General features: G+C 37.8%; 1 protein-coding gene across 8 annotated transcripts in view; it reads left to right on the forward strand.

Annotated features, from left to right (window-relative positions):
- Positions 1 to 5210: 5210 nt before the first annotated feature.
- Positions 5211 to 20832, forward strand: part of STIM1 (stromal interaction molecule 1) — a 231482-nt gene continuing 215860 nt past the window's right edge. The window contains exon 1 of one of the 8 annotated variants that reach the window (XM_051987497.1): positions 5211 to 7445. In XM_051987497.1, the coding sequence (XP_051843457.1) occupies positions 7337 to 7445 (109 nt within the window). In that variant the 5' untranslated portion in view covers positions 5211 to 7336. The remainder of the gene's footprint in view (positions 7446 to 20832) is intronic. The other 7 variants (XM_051987494.1, XM_051987496.1, XM_051987495.1 and 4 more) reach the window with 7 other exon arrangements.

A 20832-nucleotide genomic window follows, 5' to 3' on the forward strand; every position in this document is an offset into this window, starting at 1 on the left:
AGGAAGACCTTCATTTAGATCTGGTCTTAGACTACTTATTAACTTTGAGAACCAAGTCTAGTCTCACCACATCCAGACCAGTCCACTCATTAATGATGTTGGTAAATTACTTAACCTTTGTTAGCCTCAATTTCTTGATTTGTAAAATAGGGATAATAATGGCACCTCCCTTGCAGAATTATTGAAGATAGAATGAGATATTTGGAAATTGTTTAAAGCACTATGTATGCTAGATATTGCTATTGCTACTGTTACTACTACTATCATCACTACTACTATTAGGGTTCTTTACCTGAGGTTTGTGATTGTAAAATATTTTCATAATTATATCTTAATATTATATTATATAATCCTATATAATTAGATATAATACAATTATATAATATTATACATATATAATATGTTATAAATACATATATATTATATTTTATGTATTAAAATAAATAAATACATATTTATAATGATCTGTATTTTATGAATTTTAAAACACATGCTGAGAAGTGCATAGAGTTTATCCAACTACTAAAGGTTGAGTCCCTAATACAATTTTTTGATAACTATATGTAAATATATTTAGCATCCTTTATAATCCTATGTTTTAATTTATGAATTTTAAAACATATTCTGAGAAGTCCACAGACTTTGCCAAACTGCCAAAGTTCTTTTTTTTTTCCCTTCTTCACCTCTTTATTTTTTTTTTATTTTTAAATTTTATTTATTTATTTATTTTTTAATAATTTTTTTATTGATACAACGCATGCCAGGGTAATTTTTTACAGCATTATCCCTTGCATTCATTTCTGTTCCGATTTTTCCCCTCCCTCCCTCCACCCCTTCCCCCAGATGGCAAGAGTCCTTTACATGTTGAATGGGTTGCAGTATATCCTAGATACAATATATGTGTGCAGAGCTGAACAGTTTTCTTGTTGCACAGGGAGAATTTAATTCAGAAGGTATAAATAACCCGGGAGGAAAAACATAAATGCAAGCAGTTTAAATTCATTTCCAGTGTTCTTTCTCTGGGTGTAGCTGCTTCTGTCCATCTTTGATCAATTAAGGCTCTCTTTATCAAAGAGTTCCACTTCCATCAGAATACATCCTCAAACAGTATCATTGTTGAGGTATATAATGATTTCCTGGTACTGCTCATTTCACTCAGCATCAGTTCATGTAAGTCTTGCCAGTCCTCTCTGTATTCATCCTGCTGGTCGTTCCTTACAGAACAATAATATTCCATAACGTTCATATACCACAATTTACTCAACCATTCTCCAATTGATGGACATCCTTTCATTTTCCAGCTTCTAGCCACTACAAACAGGGCTGCCACAAACATTTTCAAACTGCCAAAGTTCTAAAGATGCTCTCAGAAAAACTTGGAAAGACTTCCATAAATTCATGCAAAGTGTACAAAGTAATAGCAATATTGTAAGATGATCAGTTGTGAATGACTTTGCTATTCTCTACAATGGTCCAAAAGAACTCTGACTTATAATTAAAAATGCTAACCATACTTAGAGAAAGAAATGATTGTGTCTGAGTACAGACAGCATATCCTTTTTTAAACATTATTTTTGAGGTTTTTTCTTTGGGAGAAATCTATATTTTCTTTTACAACATGACTTTTTTGGAAATGTTTTACATGACAACATGTTCCTTCTTAATGGGATAGGTGAGGATGGAGTAAGGGAGAGAATCTGGAGCTGAAAGTTTTAAAAACAAATGTTTAAAAACTTGTTTTACATGGGGAAACTGGGGAAAATAAAGTGTTTTTAACCCCAAGATCTGCTCTATTAAATTATAAACTGCCTATAGACAGTATGTGTGTCATTTTTTTCTAGTTGTAACCCTTGAGCTGAACCAAGCATCTTCCACAGTAGCTATTTATTTAATGTTTACTGAATTAAATTCTTCCAAAAAAGAAAAGTAAAAATTAAATGAGATGATGGATGCAAAAGTGCTTGACAACCGACCTATATAAGAGTGAGTTATTATTTTTAAAGAAGAAAGAGATCATTATTAGCCATAGTGGTTAAGGAAGGCTTCCTGGATGTGGTGGGATCAGATTTGGTCCTTAAAGCTTGGTAAGATAGGGATAAATAGAAAGAAGGGCATTCCAATGAGGGAGTTAGGAACTTGGGGAAAGGGGAAAGCCCATAGGATAAAACTATGAAGCAACTTTGTTTATCCAGCAAATATTTTCTAAGTTAACTATTGTGTACAGAAAGTCCTGTACTAGATCTTAGGGGGGAAGAGATAAAAAAGATGCTTTGGATACTGTCTCTTGTGGAAAAGCAATTTGAGATGGGGGTGATGATGATGATAACCTGGATACTTGGAAGGGAATGAAAGATTTACCTTCTTATTACCTTGGTCACTACTTCCTTCTTTGCTTGAAATTCCTGTTTAGGAGACTGAGTAGGAAGAAGACAGGGACATAGGGAAGTTTTTTCCTATGATCTAGTGAGGCTTGCTCTGATCCAGAATTGATTCAGACTTTAGCAAGAAGAGTTTAGGCCCAAGGGAGAATTTCCTGACAATGACATTGGAAGGGGTGATAAGGGAGACTGGGAACCACAATTATGGGATGGTAAGATTTAGAACTAGAAGGAATCTCATAGATCATCTAATAAAATGTCCTCATTTAAAAACAAATATATATATATATATATATATATATATATATATATATATATATATATATATATATATATATAGTCAAGCAAATCAAATTTCCACATTGGCCTTGCCCAAAAATGTATGTCTCATTTTGCATTTTGAGTCCATCATTTTTATTGTCTGGAGGTGAGCATCATGCATCAGTTCTCTTTTTACACACAAGAAAACTGAATTCTAGATAGGTTGAGTTGCCCAAGATCACATGAGTAAGAATTGACACAGATGATTTGAATTCAGAATCTTTCACTTCAAATTCAGCACTTATTTGACTGAACTATGCTCTTTCCTATCTTCTACCCTGAAGTGTAAGGGAAGGGCCTTTGCCTTGAAGCAGAGAGATTGGTAAAAATGTTGGTAAAAAGATAAAGAGTTTTGGTAGAAGCCATAAACTTTTGCCTTGAAGATCTGGCACAAGTTTATTTTGTTTTTCTTTTATCTCCAAAAACATCCAGTAAGTTAAGTTGATTATCTATATGCAGTGCCTATTCAAGATACAAATATTAATTTGGATAGATTCCATGTATTGCCCATCCAACTGTATGCCATAGTCTAATAGTCATTTTATTGTGGGCTTAGTCTCTTCTCATATCTAAAAATGAGGATATTTTACTAGGTAATAGCTAAGGTCCTTTACAATTCTAAATTCTATGATTCTATTAATTATATGATTGTTGTTTTTCATCCTTTGTTCTCAAAAAGGCCCAATGACATCATGAAAGTGACCTATTGACTTGAGAATTGGATTTAAGTGAGACAAAACTGTGCAAAATTGGCAGAGCTGTACAAAGTTGCCAGTTTCTCTCTCTTACAGAATCATTGAAACCTAATGGCAAAACAAAAGTTAAGATGACTAAAATTGGCCCAGGATGCAAAATTCTGTGATAGACTAAAGAATAAGGTGTTCAATAAGGAGACTTCAGACTTAATTTTTTTTTTTCCAGCTTTCAGAGCTTTGACTTTGGTGCTTTGGGCACCAGGGGGCAGCACATCACACTATAGTCAAAGACTGGAAGCAGTTCTTAGAATGGCAGCTTTCTGATTCCTATAAAGCTATGCTTCAATAATTTAATGCATCTCTGATCTCATTTTGGATACCTGCATTATTAGTGCAAATCTTAATCCCTCTTCGGGTTCTCATTTGTGGGATTCTTGTCTTCATCTTCCCTTAAGCTCTTCATATAGAAGGATTTTCTTTAGCATTTTATAGATTCCTCTGCAGCACTCAGTCCATCTGTTTTCTCTCTTTTGATGCAAAACTAGAGTACATCCTATTCTGAACCTGTGTATCCTATATGATGTTCTTTACACAGTATGGTTTAGTGAATAAAGAGCTGACCTAAAAGCCATAAGGATCTAGGTTCAAGGGCTGCCTCTGACCCATACTGACTCATCCCAGTCTGGGTAAGTCACTAACCTCTCAGTTTTTTAGGTAAGTCTAAAACTATCAATTGTCAGCCTGCATTTGTAGAGCGCATTTCCTCACCTGCAACTCTTCATACCATTGAAATTGTAGATCAACCCCTGTTAATATATACTTCTTACATAAAAAAAATCATCATTGCTAATATGTTGTACACAGCCTACCTATAATAAAGGCACACAAGATCTTTGATACTTGTTAACCACAGAGAAAACTGTAACAATCTTTTGATTAGAAATATCAAATATGATAATGCTTGTCAAACCTTAAAGCACTATGGAAATACTAACTTTTGTAATTATAGCTAGCAATAATAATAGCTAACACTTTAAGGTTTAGAAAGTACTTTTATATTATCTTATTTACAATAAATAAGTAATTATTATAATCAAGCAAAGCATAAAGTTGGGATATGTGTCCTGGTCAAAGAGATTTCTAGTAGATTATTTGAGAAAAATCCCACTGGAAGAGGTATTCTCATTGGTGCATTTCTATAGGTGTTCCTGTCTTTGAATAACATTATGCCCATAAAGTCAAAAAATTAGTCTTCTCAGTGAGATCTAAGGATATTAAAAAAAAAAAACTGATCTGATAAAGCAGTTTTTAAAATGTGGCAAGTAGTTAGATAGGTTGTCCATATTGTTAGTCTCACATCAAGATCTTTGAAGATTCAATATTGTGACTAATTCCCTAAACCTTAACAGCTATTTTTTTGGGGAGCATTTACTTCTCAATGGATGAGGAAAGGAGTGCCTTATTAGCCCCATTTTGTAAATAAGGAAACTGTACTGCGGAAAGCAATGGGATCTTCCTCAAGGACTTAAAGCTAGTAGGAAAGCTGTCCTTAATTTCAGCAGAAGCACGGGAAATTTAAATGTAGTTTTGATGTCTCTAGTGAATTCTACTAAACCACAACTGCCTCCTCAAGGGTAGGAGCTGCTTATTTATCTTTGTCTTTCTAGCACCTAAACCAGTGACTCAAACATAGTAAATAGTAGTTTATTAGTAAATAGTATGTTGAATTGAATCCTGGAAGTCTATACCCTACAGCATTGTAACTGGTTGATAATCATCATATACTCGAATATATGTGAAGTGCGCTTTAAGTTTGCCTTTTAATATTAAAAAATAAATTTTATTGAAATCATCTGGATTTCCATTATAACAAAGAATTTTACTTTTATCTGTTTTTAAAGCATTTTCTCATCTATTACTTGCTTTGCTCTTCACACTCTCCAATAAAGAAAAGGCTCATGTGTTATTGGCCCTCTCCAATAAGAAGTTACTTTTTGCTTTTAGCATCTAGAAATTATTTATCCTAGAAAACTTCGATAATAATATTTAACGGATTCTCCCAGCCAGGTTGGGCACGTGCCTGGGCTTGAAACCCTCCACTAATCCACTAGGGGACGCTGGCACGCAGGCGTCTTCGTGAGAACGAGATGAGATCCGATTGGTTAGGAAGTCCTGACGATAGGTGAATCCCTGAGGTCGGTCGTGGAGAGGAAGCATGCTCTCATTGGTTACGGGGTGCGGAGGAGTGGGCGAGGCTTTGTGGAACCGGACGGCCGGCGGGCGGGAGCGCGCGTCGGCCGCGCGCCGGGCCGGACCGTTGTAACTCTGTCAGCTGGGTGGCGGCCTATACGGTATAGGGGAGGGAGGAAGAGCCCCCAGACTCGGTCCCATCCCATCACATACAATTTCCTGAACCCCGCCGTGGGAGCGGCGTTCTCGACTGGAGCAAACTCTCGGTTTCCCGTCCCACAACGAAGCGGTTATCGCGGGAGAGCCCATTCACTGTAGAGGGGGAAGGGGGAAGGTTCCCGGGAACGGTTCATTGTGCGAAGTCGGTGAGAGGGAGGTCCTAGGGAGAAAGGGACTCCGGGAGAAACTAGTGATGGAGGCAGAGGGATCCCTGGAGCACTTCTTGGCAGGATAGGGGCTTAGGGCTCTAGTGCTAGGAAGGAGCGATCCAGGGCCCGGACGGCTGGAGCTTAGAGGAGGGCCTGTCCAAGGGAGGCCTGCTACACCGGTAGTTGCCCGGGAGGAGGCTGGCCAGAGCAGGGTTATCCGGGGAGAGTGGCTCGGATAGGCAGATAGGGGGCGGGGCTTGTTGCTAGTTTGTCCTAGGATTGGTTAGTTTTGCATAAGGGGCGGGACTCCCGCTCCTTTCCCTCCGCCCTCTCTCCGCTACCCGGCCTGCGCTCAATTCGGGGAGGGCTTTGGGATCCGGGAGCTGTTCTGCCCCAACCCACCAGGTCCAAGGCCATGCCCGTCAGTTCTATGCTCAGCGGTACTGAAGGGTCTGGGGCTTTACAAAAACCCGAGGCTGACTGCAGCTAAGGCTGCTGCTGTCCTTCCTGGTGGGTGCCAAGCCAGGGCTAACCGGACAGACGAGGTTGAGGAGAGTGTGTGTGTGTGTGTGACGGGCACTTAACCCAGTTGTCTGACTAGCCTGCCCAGTCACTCTGTGTGTACCCTGGGAGGATTGAGCCAGGGCTGGCCCCTGGGATTGTACGCCCTGAACTTTGAATCCAGTCCCCTATGCCCGGGAGGGCATCCCGGAGTACCCTTGGGGGTTAGGATCCGTCGAGAGCAGTGGTTCCTCTTGTCCCGCATCCTCCAGTCCCCTGGCGCCGCATTCAACGTGCTGGCTTGTGCACCCGGTGGCCTTCCAGGTGGAGAGGTGGGGAGCGGTTGTTTCGGGCGGCGACGCGGCTGACACGGCCTCCACAGGCTCGCTCTCTACTCCCTCCCTCCCTCCTTAAACTCTCCGGAAGCGGCAAGTGCTTTGGGAGGGGGGAGGGGGTTGGAGCAGCTGCGAGGAGTTGGAGCGCCCAAGCCGTTGCTGCAGCTCGCTGCTGGCAGAATTAGGCTGACCGCGACGGGGGCCTGGCTTCGGATACCCCCACCCCCGGCTCAGAGAGTCTGACCTTTCCGATAGTGGCCGCTGGCAGGACAGACAGACCGATAGTGTTCTAGGACTCGAGGGGAAACTGCAAAGCCCCAAGACTTTGAGGCGTGCCCGGAGCTAGCAGGGGATCTTCTCCGGGCTTGGGGTACGAGGATCCTCAAAACTTGACTTTCACCCTCTTGCCCTCTTCCTGCCCAGCTTGGGGCTGCAGAGGTGCCTTGGGACACAGAGCGTGAGAGCGGCGTGGGCTGAGGGCCGGGTTAGGCCGAATGCTGAAGGAGAGGGTGTCCAGGCTCCCCTTACCGGCCGCGTAGCTTTCAGCCATGGATGTGACCCCCGGCCTGGCAGTCTGGCTCTTATGGGCGCTCCTTCTGCATCATGGCCAAGGAGAGAAGCCTCCAGGAGCCAGCCCCGAGGAGTCAGCAGTGGCAGGTAAGGCACGGAGCTGAGAAATGGAGGCTGCCGCTGGGTTGGGGAGTGGGGGGGGGGGGGTTTGGCCTTAAAGTCTTTAATCCAAAATTTGTAGAGAAATGACCTTCTGGCCTCAGCTTGTTGGCTGGGGTCCAGAAGTATCTAACCTGTTAGGAATTCATCTTTTAATGCTCTTCAGACTGCTTTGTGTTTCGTGTAAAAGAGGTCCTCTGCCTCTGTGTTTCAAGACTCTGTCTCAGTATCTTGTCCAGGAGAAATGATTTAGATCAAAGACCAGTAGCTAGGACAGCCATCCGCACTGGGTTTAAGTACCACCAGCTTTGAGGAATAGTCTGCTTTGTGGTTAAAGAAACCAGTTCAGATGGATCATGTCCCATGCCTCTCAGGAAGGCCAACTCTCTTATATGAGGGCTTTCTTCCTTGTCAGCTTAGGTAGAGTCTGTTTTCTCTTAAGTTCTGTGGCTTTCCCTTGACTTTGTCATGGAAGCAGTCACCCAACCCTGAGAGCAACCTGAAAGTTTATATATACATAAAAAGAGAGAGAGAGAGAGAGAGAGAGAGAGAGAGAGAGAGAGAGAGAGAGAGAGAGAGAGAGAGAGAGAGAGAGAGAGACCTAGTTTTCTTTTCTAGGCTTGTAAGTTCTTCATTTAATTTTTACGAGTGCAGGAGGTGAAAAAATAATTTCTCCTTTTCTCTTTCCACTTTCACAGAGATTCTCTTAGAATAATGGTACTAGCTGACCTGGCCATTTAAATCTTTGCTCTGCATATGTGCTGAGCTCTGAAAGTTGGGAGGACTGGGTTTGATGGTGATCTTAGGATGGCTGACTTTCCTCTGTTAGCAACATGAAAGAGGAATGTAGCTCCTGGTTTTGTGGGAGGTGCAGAACTGTTCTCACGTGGAAGAGTGGGATTTAGAGGTTCTTATTTTGTCCTGTGGTGCTCTGAACTTTCTCTGCTGGAATAGGATTCAAAATTCTTCCCCAAGAGTAGTATGTCTCTAGTTTCCAAAAGGAATGAACCTTATGAAAAAGTCTTCTCTTATTTGGACAGATAGGCTCTTGAAATTCGATTGTAGTTGATGATTGCTTTATAAATAATAGACTCTTAATGTGTTAATACCTACCCGTCTATGCTACAGATCCCTAGTTCTCCTCCATTATGTTCACTTAGGGATGTAGCCTGCAGAGTTAAGATTGTGAAGTTGGTTAAAACTACCTCAACTCCTCATGCTAAAGATTCTCTTCTAAGAGATTCCCTGTATTGTAGCAGGGAGTTTAGCCTTAAGCTAAAAAAAAAAATGAAGTGCTGATGGTAGAATTTTAGGCAGAAGCAGGTAGATTGTACCCCCCCCCTCCCCCGTTATGGAAGACAATGTGCAAACATTGCTTGAAATCTTATTTTATTGACACCAGCTTATTCTATTAGGCTTACAACTGGCTCTGCTAGACCGTAGCCCCAATCTACCTATAGGCCTTTTGTGTTAATTTACATCTTTATATATGAGCTTTGACTTTTTCCACATCTGGGTCTAAAATTTTTGGTTTTGGTCTTGTTAAATAGTCAGACTGCCTCCCTCATCTTTAACCAGGTTATTGTAAAGCTACAGGTACTAATTATATTGTACAAGATGCATAGATTGCTATTCTTGATTAGCTGTATCTTGGAACTGGGGCTTAGGCTGGTAGAGGAGGGGAAAAGTACTAGATCTGGACACTGAGACACTAGATTTGAATCCTAGCCCTTAAGCTGACTAGCTGTGTGAATAGGGACACTTCATCTAGCCTCTGTGAAGTTGTTTGTTTCCTTTGTGATTTGTTGTTTAGTTGTTTCAGTCATGCCTGATTCTTTGTGCCTCCATATGGGGTTTTCTTGGCAGAGATACTGGATTAGTTTGCTGTTTTCTTCTCCAGCTCATTTTACAGATGGGACACTGAGGCAGACAGAGTCAAGTGACTTGCCTAGGGTCAGATAGTACTGGAGGCCAGATTTGGATTTGGGAAGATGAGTCTTTAGCCAGACCTGGCATTCTATCCATTAGAACACTTAGTTGCCCCTTCTTTTCTTATAAAGTGAGAGTATATTAAAATTTGCACTACTTACTTCATAGAGTTGTGAAGAAAATATTGTGTAAACTTTAGTTCTATTATCTCATAAATGTGAAGTGGTGGTTATTTATATTGCATATCAGATTCTAGATTTTTTTCTTGGAAGCATCGGAAATAATTAACTGAATATGTCCTAATGGAAGATTTCTCTAATCTCTCCTCCTCCCTTAATTTCAATGCCTTCCCTTTATTAATTATTTCCTGTTAATCTTGCATAAAGCTTACTTTATACATTTTTTTTGCATGTTGTAAGTTCTTGGAGGGCAAGAACTATTACCTCTTTTTATATTCCAGCATTTAGCACAATTTCTCGCATATAGTAAGTGTTTAATAATTGTTTATTGATTGGTCAGACAAAGATACATAAGGAAAGTTGCTATTTGCAGAGCTACTTTAGTTTGTGCTCCTTAGAATGCCAAAGAGCAGACTGTATTTCTCAGAATTCCATGGCAGTTAGGGAATCTGTTTTGGGAATAACTTGCTATCTGTCTTGCTATTTCTCTTTCTCTTATTGGACTTATTTTGGGCAGATGAATCTGTGGATGGGGTGACCTTGTGTGGCCTGTGTGAATGTGGTGTGATCTGGAGAAGTTGGTGTTTTCCTGAGTAGAATAAGTCTTGGAAGCCTTTTTGTATGTAGGTGGTGCCAGTTGGAGAAGTGACAGTGTAAGGAAACTAGGAATCTCATCCTCTGTCCTGGAAAATGATCCCAGTCCTTTTTGTTCCCTTTAGCTCTTTAAGTCCTGCCTTTCTCATCCATCAAGAAGGCAGGACTAGGAAGCGGCCAGAGATGTAGTTTTGCTTTCTCAGACAGTCTAGAACTTTTTCCTTCCAGTCACATTGTGTGTGTGTGTGTGTGTGTGTGTGTGTGTGTGTGTGTGTGAAGATAATGTTTTTTGTAGGATTTAGGGCAAAAGCCCTTTTTATTTAACAGGTATTTGAGGCACAAAAAGATGTACCCTCATGAGATTGTGGGTAGGTACAAATGGTGTCCCAGTCCTGGAGTTAATGAGGTAAGGCCAGCCCTAATAGGTGTTGCCTGTTGAATTCTAATTCACTTTCTTAGTTTCTCATTTTGCTTTACTCAGCTGGTCTTGGGCCTGCATTCTTTAAAACTGGTTGGTACCTGATGCTTTCATCACCCTAGCCTCTGGGCTTGTCTGCCTTCTGGAAAGAACAAGTCTTTGGGCTCTCAGAAAATTCTAGGGCTGAATGAGAAGGGTCAGATTAATAGTGACCAAGTTTAGAGTATCTGAGAATTAGTGATAGATTGGTGCAGTGGTTCTAATTCCAGTAATTCCAGCACAGTAAGTGCTGTATAAAGGCAGTGTGGTTATCATGCAAAGTCAGCATGTTAACTAGCTTTTGCTAAACACCAGGCACTCTGCTAAGTATTGGGGGATACAAAGAAAGGGAAAAAAAGAGTCCTTGTTTTTTGTTTTGACTCTACAGCTTAAGTCCAGTTACTTGTATAACTTTGAACAAGGTGACTCCTTACTTTGGACCTATTTTCTCATCTGAAAAATTAGGAATTCGAATTTGATCATTTCTAAAGTCCTTTCTAGCTCTTAACTCCGTGATTCTTTATCTACAAAATGGTGCTGAAATGAGGCTAGGTTCCTACTTTGGGGCCTCAGTGAAGCAGTTCCTGGCAGCTCAGCCCATTGCTGATGCCTCTAACACTATAAATGGCTTTGCCATCTTGGGGGCTGTGCTATTTTTAGCTCTGGGTGGCTCCCGGAACTGGGCTGGGGCCAAGGGTAAGGGCAGGTGGGTAAAGTTGGAGGAAGAGGGGCAGAGCCTGGAGATAGACCAGGCCAGCCTGACTAGGCTTGCTGTTTTATTGCTTTTATGATCTGCTACTCTAGACTTTAGCTTAAAGGTTGATCCTTCTGAGGAGGTAGCTAGGCACCTAGGCATGCTTAGGCATTTAATTGCTAGAAAAGAAGAGCTTACCTTTTTCAGGAAGTCTGACCTAACAATTCTAGCCTTTATCTTTTATCTTTGAATCCTACAGCCTTTATGGCAAGGGACTCTAGGTGGCAGGTTTATAGAATTATCCGTTGGCGGATATGGAAGTAATACCTAATTTATAAAAATGGGAGAAATTGACGAATTAGCTTGTTAGACTTAAAGAGAATGCTACATAGTCTGCCTAGATTTTTAGTTAAAGCATTTGTCAAAATCTGTCATACTATTCTTGTAGATCAGATGGAGAGAGGTTAGCCAAATGATAGTAAAGCTATGATGATTTGTAATTATTTAATTAAGTCCTGGTTCTAAAACATAGTTACTAATGGTTTCCTATTAACTTGATAGGGCTCTATCAAAGGGCCCTGGAGCTCTTTGCTTGTTGTCTAAGACTTTTATGACAAACTTGGATAAAGGCAGAGATGACATGCTTGTTGAATTTGTAGATGACAAAAAGCTTTGAGGGACAACTAATAGAAGTGAATGAATATCTAAAAGGATTTTGAGACAGTTTATTATAATGTTGGACTAAATCTAGTTGGATGAAATTTAATAAGGATAAATGTAAAGTTTTACCCTCAGGTTAAAAAATGAATCTACTTCACAAGTGTTTGGATGAATGTGGCTAGGTAGAAATTTCTGATGAGGATCTGGGGGCTTTAGTGGAATATAAGTTTTATGAAGAGTCATGGTGTGATATAGCAATTTAAAAGCTAATGTGATTTTAGATTGCTTAAATACAAGTATGGTATAGTAGCTAGCTTCTTCCAGAGAGGCCCTGCTATATACTCAGCTGTGGTCAGAACACAGCTAGAGTATTGTGTTTAGTTCTGGGTGCCATATTGATGAATTGAGGGGGCCTGGCCTACAAATTGGACTAACCTTTGTAATGATTGCCTTCTGTTCACTGAGAATGAGAGGGTTTAGGAAAACATGGTTTCATTTTATAAGACTCACTCCTGGATTATGGAGTATATAGGAAATATTTAAAATGACTAAAGCTGCATATGGGAACAGTTGCTTTATTCTATAGAGTAGGATACTATGAAGTTATAGCATACAAGCAGAGAAGAGAACCCTAAAAGGGTAATAGATATGGGTTTTAGATTGTATCAAAAGTATAAGATTGGGGAGTGATCATAGGAAGATGGTGTCATCTGGGAAGGTTTCTCTTGAAGAGGTGGGGCTTGGGCTGAGCCCCAAAGGATGAGTGGTAGGATTTAAACAGAATAGAAGAGTGGACATAGTAGGCATATGAGATAGTGTGTAGCATTCTTGGATTGGGGGTGAGGGACAGTGACTTGAGCAGGGCTTGCCCTTATCCAAGAACCTTGTTGTCCAGACTCCCTCATAATAAGTCATATTTATTGGTAAAGCATAATACTGTTTCCAAAGTGTTGTTTTTTTAAATTTGGTCTCTCATTTGATTTCAGAATAGTCTTTTTTGTTTGAAGTATTGTCATGGAGAAAAAGGACTTGTTCATCTTGTCTCTGGAGGGCAAAACTAGGACCAGTGGGTAGAAATAGGAAGGTAGATTTAGGCTTACTTTAAAGAAAAACTTTTAAAATAGTGAGAGCTTACTCAGAATTTAATTGTTTCCCTAGGAGGTAATGAATTATCCATTACTGGAGATCTTCACATGATTGTATATCAATAACTGGGATGTTATAGTAGGGGAAAGGGGGCAGGAAAGAGGGAGGGGTAAGGTGCTGGGGCATTGGAGTGGCCTATTTCTGTGCTGGAAGTATTAGATTAGATAACCTCTAAATTCTTCTCCAACATCCTATGTTCTAAGTTTTCATTACTTGGGAATGGGAAAGCTAACATATTAGCCTTATAAATAAATGGATTTGGAGTCTAAATCTATTTCTCCATCTTCTGCTTAGGCTTTTTTTCTCAGGAGAAATAATGTCTTCTTCCCAATCTGGGAAGTGTTATCCAGCCAAGTCATTTTGTATTAGCCTTCCTTTGGACTCAAAGCCACAGCTTATTTAGATTTTTAAACTATTTTGGGTAATAACAATAATAATCTCTTCTATTTGTGTCTTATCTTCAACTGTTTTCACAGTACTTTCCTTTCTATTATGCTTTTGTTTAATTCTTACAACATTCCTGTGAGGTCAGTTAGATAGGTTTATATATACATTTAAGATTTTTAACATTTTTATTTAAAATTTTGAGCTCCAAATTTTATCCCTCCCTCCCTGTCTTCACCCTCCTCTTACTGAGAAGGTAAACAATCAGATACAGGTTGGCAGATAATAGTCCTTTGGGATAGTCTTGAATTATGGTATTGCTGACAATAGCTAAGTAATCATCATATAATATTGCTGTTTCTGTGTACATTTCTGTGTATACATTCCTGTGTACATTCACTGTCAGTTCATATAAGTCTTAACACGTTTTTCTAAAACCATACTGCTTGTCATTTCTTATAGCACAGTAATATTCCATTGCAATCATATATCATAGCTTGTTGAGCCATTCCCCAGCTGATGAACATATCTTCTATTTCTAATTCTTAGTTATCACAAAAAGAACTGCTATAAATAGTTTTTGTATAAATTGATTTTTTCTTTCCTTTCCTTTTCTTTTTTTTTTTTTTTTTTTTTTTTTGAATTGTCTTTGGACTATAGACCAAACAGTGGTATTGCTGCATCAAAGAGTATGCCCAATTTTGTAGCCCTTTGGGCATAATTCCAAATAGCTCTTTAGAATGATTGAATCATTTCTCAACTCCATTGATGTAAAGTCCGGATTAGCTCCCTGGAGGCCTCAGGAACAGCCAGAGTCAGGATAAGTAAAAGACCTTGGTCTTCAGGGGAAGAAGTGAAGGAGATAGACAAACTGCCACAAGCTAGCCACCAACCTCCCTTCTCTTGGTCCTGCTGCAAAGTGAAGTTCTCTCACCTTTCTCACCCCACTCCTTAATCCATCCTTACCTACAATTATCTGTATATACCAGCCAGCACTGAACAGTGAGAAGGGCCATTTTCCCAAACATATGCTAATAGAATTATTGTCCAAAGGTAATTAGCCTTAAGTGCTCAGTTGTCTGATTCATGTGCACCTATTCAGAGTTTCAGCCCTTTACATACTAACAGTGCATAATTGGATTAGTTTTCCCACATCCCTTTCAATATCCAGTATTTTCATTTTTTATCATCTTGATTAGCTGTTCTGACAGTTATGAGGTGTTCCTTGGAGTTGTTTTAATTTGCATTCCTCTGATAATGATTTTGAATATTTCTTCCTATGAGTATAGCTTTGATTTCTTTGTTTGAAAACTATTCATATTCTTTGACCATTTATCAATTGGGGACTGACATTTTTTTTTTTTTTTATAAATTTGATTCAGTTCTTTATATATCTTAATGAAATCTTTATTAGTTATACTTCTTGCAAATCTCCTCTCCCCAATTTTCTTCTTTCCTTATAATTTTGGTTTCATTGGTTTTGTTTGTACAAAATCTTTTTAATTTTATATAATCAAAATTATCTGTTTTATATTTTGTAATGCTATTTCTTCTTTATTCCTGAATTCTTCCCTTATCCATAAATCTGAAAAATAAATTATTCCATGTTCTCTCAATTTGCTTATAGTACCACTCTTAATGTGTAAATCATGTACCATTTTGACCTTATTTTGGAATATGGAGTAAGATGGTGGTCTATCTTTGCCTAATTTCTGCCATACTGTTTTCATTTTCCAGCAGTTTTTGTCAGAGTTTTTGTTCCAAAAATTTGAATCTTTGGGTTTATTGTATAATAGATTGCTATGCTAATTTACTATAATGTACAGCTAGTATGATAAGACCATTCTCTTTTGCATTTTTTTCTCATTTATTTCCTTGATGATATTGAACTTTTGTTCTTTCAGATGAATTTTATTCAAATTTTTTCCACCTCTATAAAATAATTTTTTTGACAGTTTGATTGGTATGGCACTAAATAAATAGGTAAATATAGATAGAATTATCATTTTCATTATACTTGTTTGATCTGCCCTTGAGCAATTAAATTTTTTTCAGTTCTTTAGATGTCTTTATTTGTGTGAAAAGTTTTTTGTAATTGTTTATATAGTTCCAGGGTTTCTCTTGGCAGATAAACTTCTGAATATTTTATATTGTCTACAGTTATTTTAAGTGGAATTTCTCTTATCTCTCGCTGTTGGACTTTGTTGGTAATATTTAGAAATGTATTCTGTAACTTTAAAACTTAATTATTTAGAATAGTTTTTTAGTTGATTCTCTAGGATTTTTTAAGCATGACATAATCATCTGCAGAGTGATAGTTTTGTTTCCTCATTGCCTATTCTAATTTCTTTCATTTCTTTTTCTTTTCATTGCTGTAGCTAACATTTCTAGTACAATTTGAATAAAAGATTAGTGATAATGAGCATCATTGTTTCACTACTGATTTTATTGAGCTTCTAGTTTGTCTCTGTTATAAATAATATTTGTTGATGGTTTTAGGTAAATGTTATTTATCATTTTAAAACAAGCTCCATTTGTTCCTATTTTCTCTAGTGTTTTTAATAAGAATGTGTGCTGTGTTTTGTCAAAGGCTTTTTCTGCATCTATTGAGATAATCATATCATTTCTATTGATTTTATTATTGATATGGTCAAATCAAGTTTTCCTACTATTGAACTATCTTTGCATTCCTAGTATAAATCCCACCTGGTCATGGTGTATGATCCTTGTGATATATTATTGTAATCTCTTTGCAAGTATTTTACTTAAATTTTTTATTTTATTTTTATTTTTGCTTAGACAATTGGGGTTAAATGATTTGCCCAGGGTCACACAACCAGGAAGTGTTAAGTGTCTGAGGTCGGATTTGAACTCAGGTCCTCCTGACGTCAGGGCTGGTGTTCTATCCACTGTAGCACCTAGCTGCCCCATTTTATTTAAATTTTTTGCATCAGTATTCATTAGGGAAATTGGTCTATAACTTCTCTTTTTTGGTCTTCTTGGTTTAGGTATCAGCAGCATATTTGTGTAAGAAAGTTAATACTTTTCTCATTTTTACAGATGAGGAAATTGAGACTAAGAGACTTAGATTGTCTGATTTTGTGCCATCATTCTAAAGCTCATGAAGCTTGGAGCTGAAATGTTAGAGATGATCTCATATCACTTTATTTTTATAGGTGAGAAAATAGACCTGAGAGGGAAATTGATTTGCTCAAGTTTACATAGGGAGATTTCAACTTAAGTTTTGCAATTCTATATCACATTTATTTATTTTTCTTCTAAGAAAGATTTCTTTTTATTTTTTGTACTCTTTTAAAAAAATTTTGAGTTTCAAATTCCCTGCCTCCCTCTTAAGTTCTCCCTAACCCAATGAGAAAGCAAGTAAATATCTTTTTTTAATAAAGTTTTTTTATTTTAAAAACCATACGCATGGATAATTTGACAACATTGACCCTTGCATAACCTTGTGTTAGATTTTCTCATCTTTCCCTCCACTCTCTTCCCTAGATGGCAAGCAATCCATGTTTAATCCAGGTTAAACATGTTAAAATATGTTAAATCCAATATGTATAAACATATTTGTACAATTCTAAAAGCAAGTAAATATCAATTATTTATGTGAGGTCATACAAAACATTTTCATATAAGTCATGTTGTAGTAAAAGAAAAAAGCAAGAAAATATTTTTAAAGTTTATTTTTAAACTTTTTTCTCTTTAAATTTTGAGTTCCAGATTTTTTTCTCTTTCCTGTCCCTCTGTCACTCATTGAGAAAGCAGTGTATCAATTATATATGTTAAATCATGTAAAACATATTTCCATATTAACCATATTGTAAAACGAAGTAAAAAAAGGGAGAAAACTATACTTCAATTTGAATTCAGAGTTCATTAGTTTTCTCTTTGAGGTAGAGAACATTTTTTCATCATGAGTTCTATGGAATTGTCTTGGATCATTGATTAGATTAGACTTGACTTAACAGTTGATCATTACAACATTGCTTTTTACAATGCACAGTGAACAGTTCAAATCTTATTAGTGCATTTAAAAAAAATAAACATTATTGTCACTTTCCATCAGTGCCCTCCCCCCATCTGAGATTACTCCTTTGTAACACAATAAAACTTAAGAAAAAATTGCAGTGTAGTGCACAGTAATCTCTCGATTCTTCCCACTTAATTTTGCATTAAATCATTCAGGTCTTGACATGTTTTTATGAAACCAGTCTTCCTCATCATTTCTCATAGCATAATAGTACTCCATTATTATTATCTACCACAATTTGTTTAGTCATTCCCCAATTTACACACACACACACACACACACACACAACACACACATGCATGCAGACATATTTATGTATGCATGTATTTGTATGTTCATTTAGTCAGTGATGTCTGACTCTTCTTGGTTCCATTTGGAGTTTTCTTGGCAGAGATGCTGTAGTAGCCTGCCATTTCCTCCTCCAATTTATTTGAGAGATGAGAAACTGAGGCAAAAAGGATTAAGTGACTTGCCATAGCTGGGGAGTCACACTGTTAGTTAGTATCAGTGGTTGGAATTGAAATCAGAAAATCTTGACCTAAGGGCTAGCTTTCTTTCCACTGTGCCATTTACTTCTCCAATTCTAATTGTTAAGGAATCATTTTCTTCAATGAGATTTTGTACTTCTTTTTCCATATGGATAATTCTGCTTTTTAAAAAGTTTTTTTCTTCAGTGAATTTATGTGCCTCTTTTTACTTATTAGACCAATTTTTTAAAAAAAATTCTTTGTGCCTTTTAAAAAACCAAGCTATTCTATTTTCATGATTTTCTTGGGTAACATTCTCATTTCTTTCCTGACTTTTTTCCTTTACAACGTTTATCTTTTTCTTTAACATTTTTAGTAATTCTTGCTGTCTTTGGGTTCAATTGATATTTTTCTTTAAGTCTTTGGTATAATTGTTTTTTTTTTTACATTGTTCTTTTCCAAGTTTGTTTTGGTCTTCCCTGTCAACATATTAGATTTTTATAGTCAAGAGTTTTTTTTTTTTTGTTTGTTTGTTTGTTTTTTTGTGATTTACTCATTTTTTAAGCCTGTTTCTTCACTTTGAATTTTATGTAAAAGTTGGGCTTTGCTCACCTGGGGATGGAAAGGCACTGTTCCAAGCTTCAGGATTTTTTTGTGTTGCTGTTTTCAGGGCTAGTTTTTGGGGTCTGAATGTTTTTGATGCTTCCAAGATGGTATTTTCCTGAGGGAAATGTGATCATTACTCTCCTGATCTATTTTCTGGTTTTTATCCAGGAAAGGCTCCCGTCTCCCCTGCAGCCATAAGTATTGGAATTCTTGGCCCTGGAGCTATGGTCAGGTCCCTTATTTGCTTGTGAGTGATAACAAGCTCTCCTCTCTGCCTTAAAACAGCAACATAGAACTGTGTATGGGCAGTAGAATTGCCAGTCAGTGCCAGCAGCACCCAATGCCAATTAATAGTTCCCTGTAATCTCTTTTGGATTATTTGTCCAATCCTTTTACCTTCTCTGGGCCTAATTAGAGCTTCTGCTGTGTGCAGGCCTCCAAGGCCTATTGCCTGTGCTACTGAACTATACCTACCCCAGCCTTACAAGCTTCTTCTTTGGGCCTCCTAAATTGTCTTAAGATGGTTAAAAGTCTCCCTCTAACATTTTATTGGTTCTACCACTTCAAAGTTTATTAAAGATTTTTAAAGTTGTTGAGAGAATTCATCTGGGTCCTAGCCTATTTTCTACTATTTTGACTTTACGTCCAAACCAGGTAAGAAAAATAAAGTTAAAAAAAGGTATGCTTCAATCTGTATTCAGAATTCAGTTGTCTCTGGAGGTAGATATTATTTTTCATTATGAGTCCTTTGGAATTGTTTTAGATTTTTATACTAATTAGAGAAACTATTTTTCACAGTTGATCATTATTACAGTATTGCTTTTAGTGTATACAATATTCTCCTGGTTCTAATCATTTTACTTAGCATCAATTCATGTTAAGTTTTTCCAGGTTTGTTTTTCTTTCTTTCTTTTTTTTTTTTTTTTTGGGGGGGGGGAATCAAAAGGTAGGTTTATATTTAGGGGAAGGGATTACAGATAAAATGAAGGGGTACAATAGACATCAGAAATGGTAAATATGAAATAGAATTGAGAGAACATATAGTTAGAAAAGGAAAAAGACAAGTTCCCCAGGAGAACTCACAATTAACCAGGAGAAAGGAAATACTACATGAGGCTTCCCAGGTTTTTTTGAACACTCATCATTTCTTATAGCATGGTAGTATTCCATTGCAATCATATACCCAACTTTTTCATTCATTCCCTAATTTGTAAACATCCCCTCAGATTTCCAGTTTTTTGCTCCCACAAATTTGCTGCTATATTTTTGTACATATCAGTTCTTTTACTTTTCCTATCTCTTTGGAAGACAGATCTAGTGGTGGTATTATTGCATCAAAGAATATGCACATTGTAACTCCAAATTGACATTGAATCTTCAGTGATGAACGCAGCATGGCTAGAAAATTGGGACATGAGTTAACCAATCTGACTTCTAGTCCTAGCAGCAACACTTTAATATGGCCCTGAGGCACTTCACCTGTCACTTGATATATATTTGGCTTTTGATCTCCTTCAAACCAGTCCACTTTGACCTTAAGTACTTTACGTCCACTTCCCGGACATGTATCTGTGATCCCATATTTTACTTAAATTTAATACTTTATTCAGTTCCTAGCAGAGTTTTTTCATTCAATCAGGCCGTACTCTTGGACCCTCATATTCATGGAGGTAAAAAACTGCCCAATTTGTGTCAACAGAAGGCCTAGGATCCATTCAGAAGGAAAGCAGAGGTGAATTAGTTGGATAAACTGCCCTTTGAAATCTTTCCAATACTATAATTCTGTAATGAACAATATTTATTAAGCATTTGTTGTGTGCCCAGTAGCAAAGCTTTGACTTGAACTCAGTTATGGATTTTTTTTTTAGTCCAACACTGCTATTCTAGTTGCTGGAGGGGATACACAGAAGTGTTAGACAACTCTCTAGGAGCTCACACTCTAATTGGAGAATTAAGATCCAAATATTGTTACCTTTCTAATACTAGTCAAGGTTCCTCATTCTAGTATCAAAGCATTAGTTGAGGCCAATGAAAGATAAAGGAATCCTGAGGAGAACATGAGCTGTGTATTCACGAGTTCTCTAGGAATCTTTAGGAAGGAGAGATCATTGTGGCCTGGGATTATCAGGGAAAGTTTGAGGTAAGGAAGCCAGAAGATATTTTTTATTAGCATTGCTTTTCTGTCCAATGAGGAGTTATGACCCTCTTGAAACTTTT

Source organism: Antechinus flavipes, chromosome 3, assembly GCF_016432865.1.
Source record: "Antechinus flavipes isolate AdamAnt ecotype Samford, QLD, Australia chromosome 3, AdamAnt_v2, whole genome shotgun sequence".
Lineage (NCBI taxonomy): Eukaryota > Metazoa > Chordata > Mammalia > Dasyuromorphia > Dasyuridae > Antechinus > Antechinus flavipes.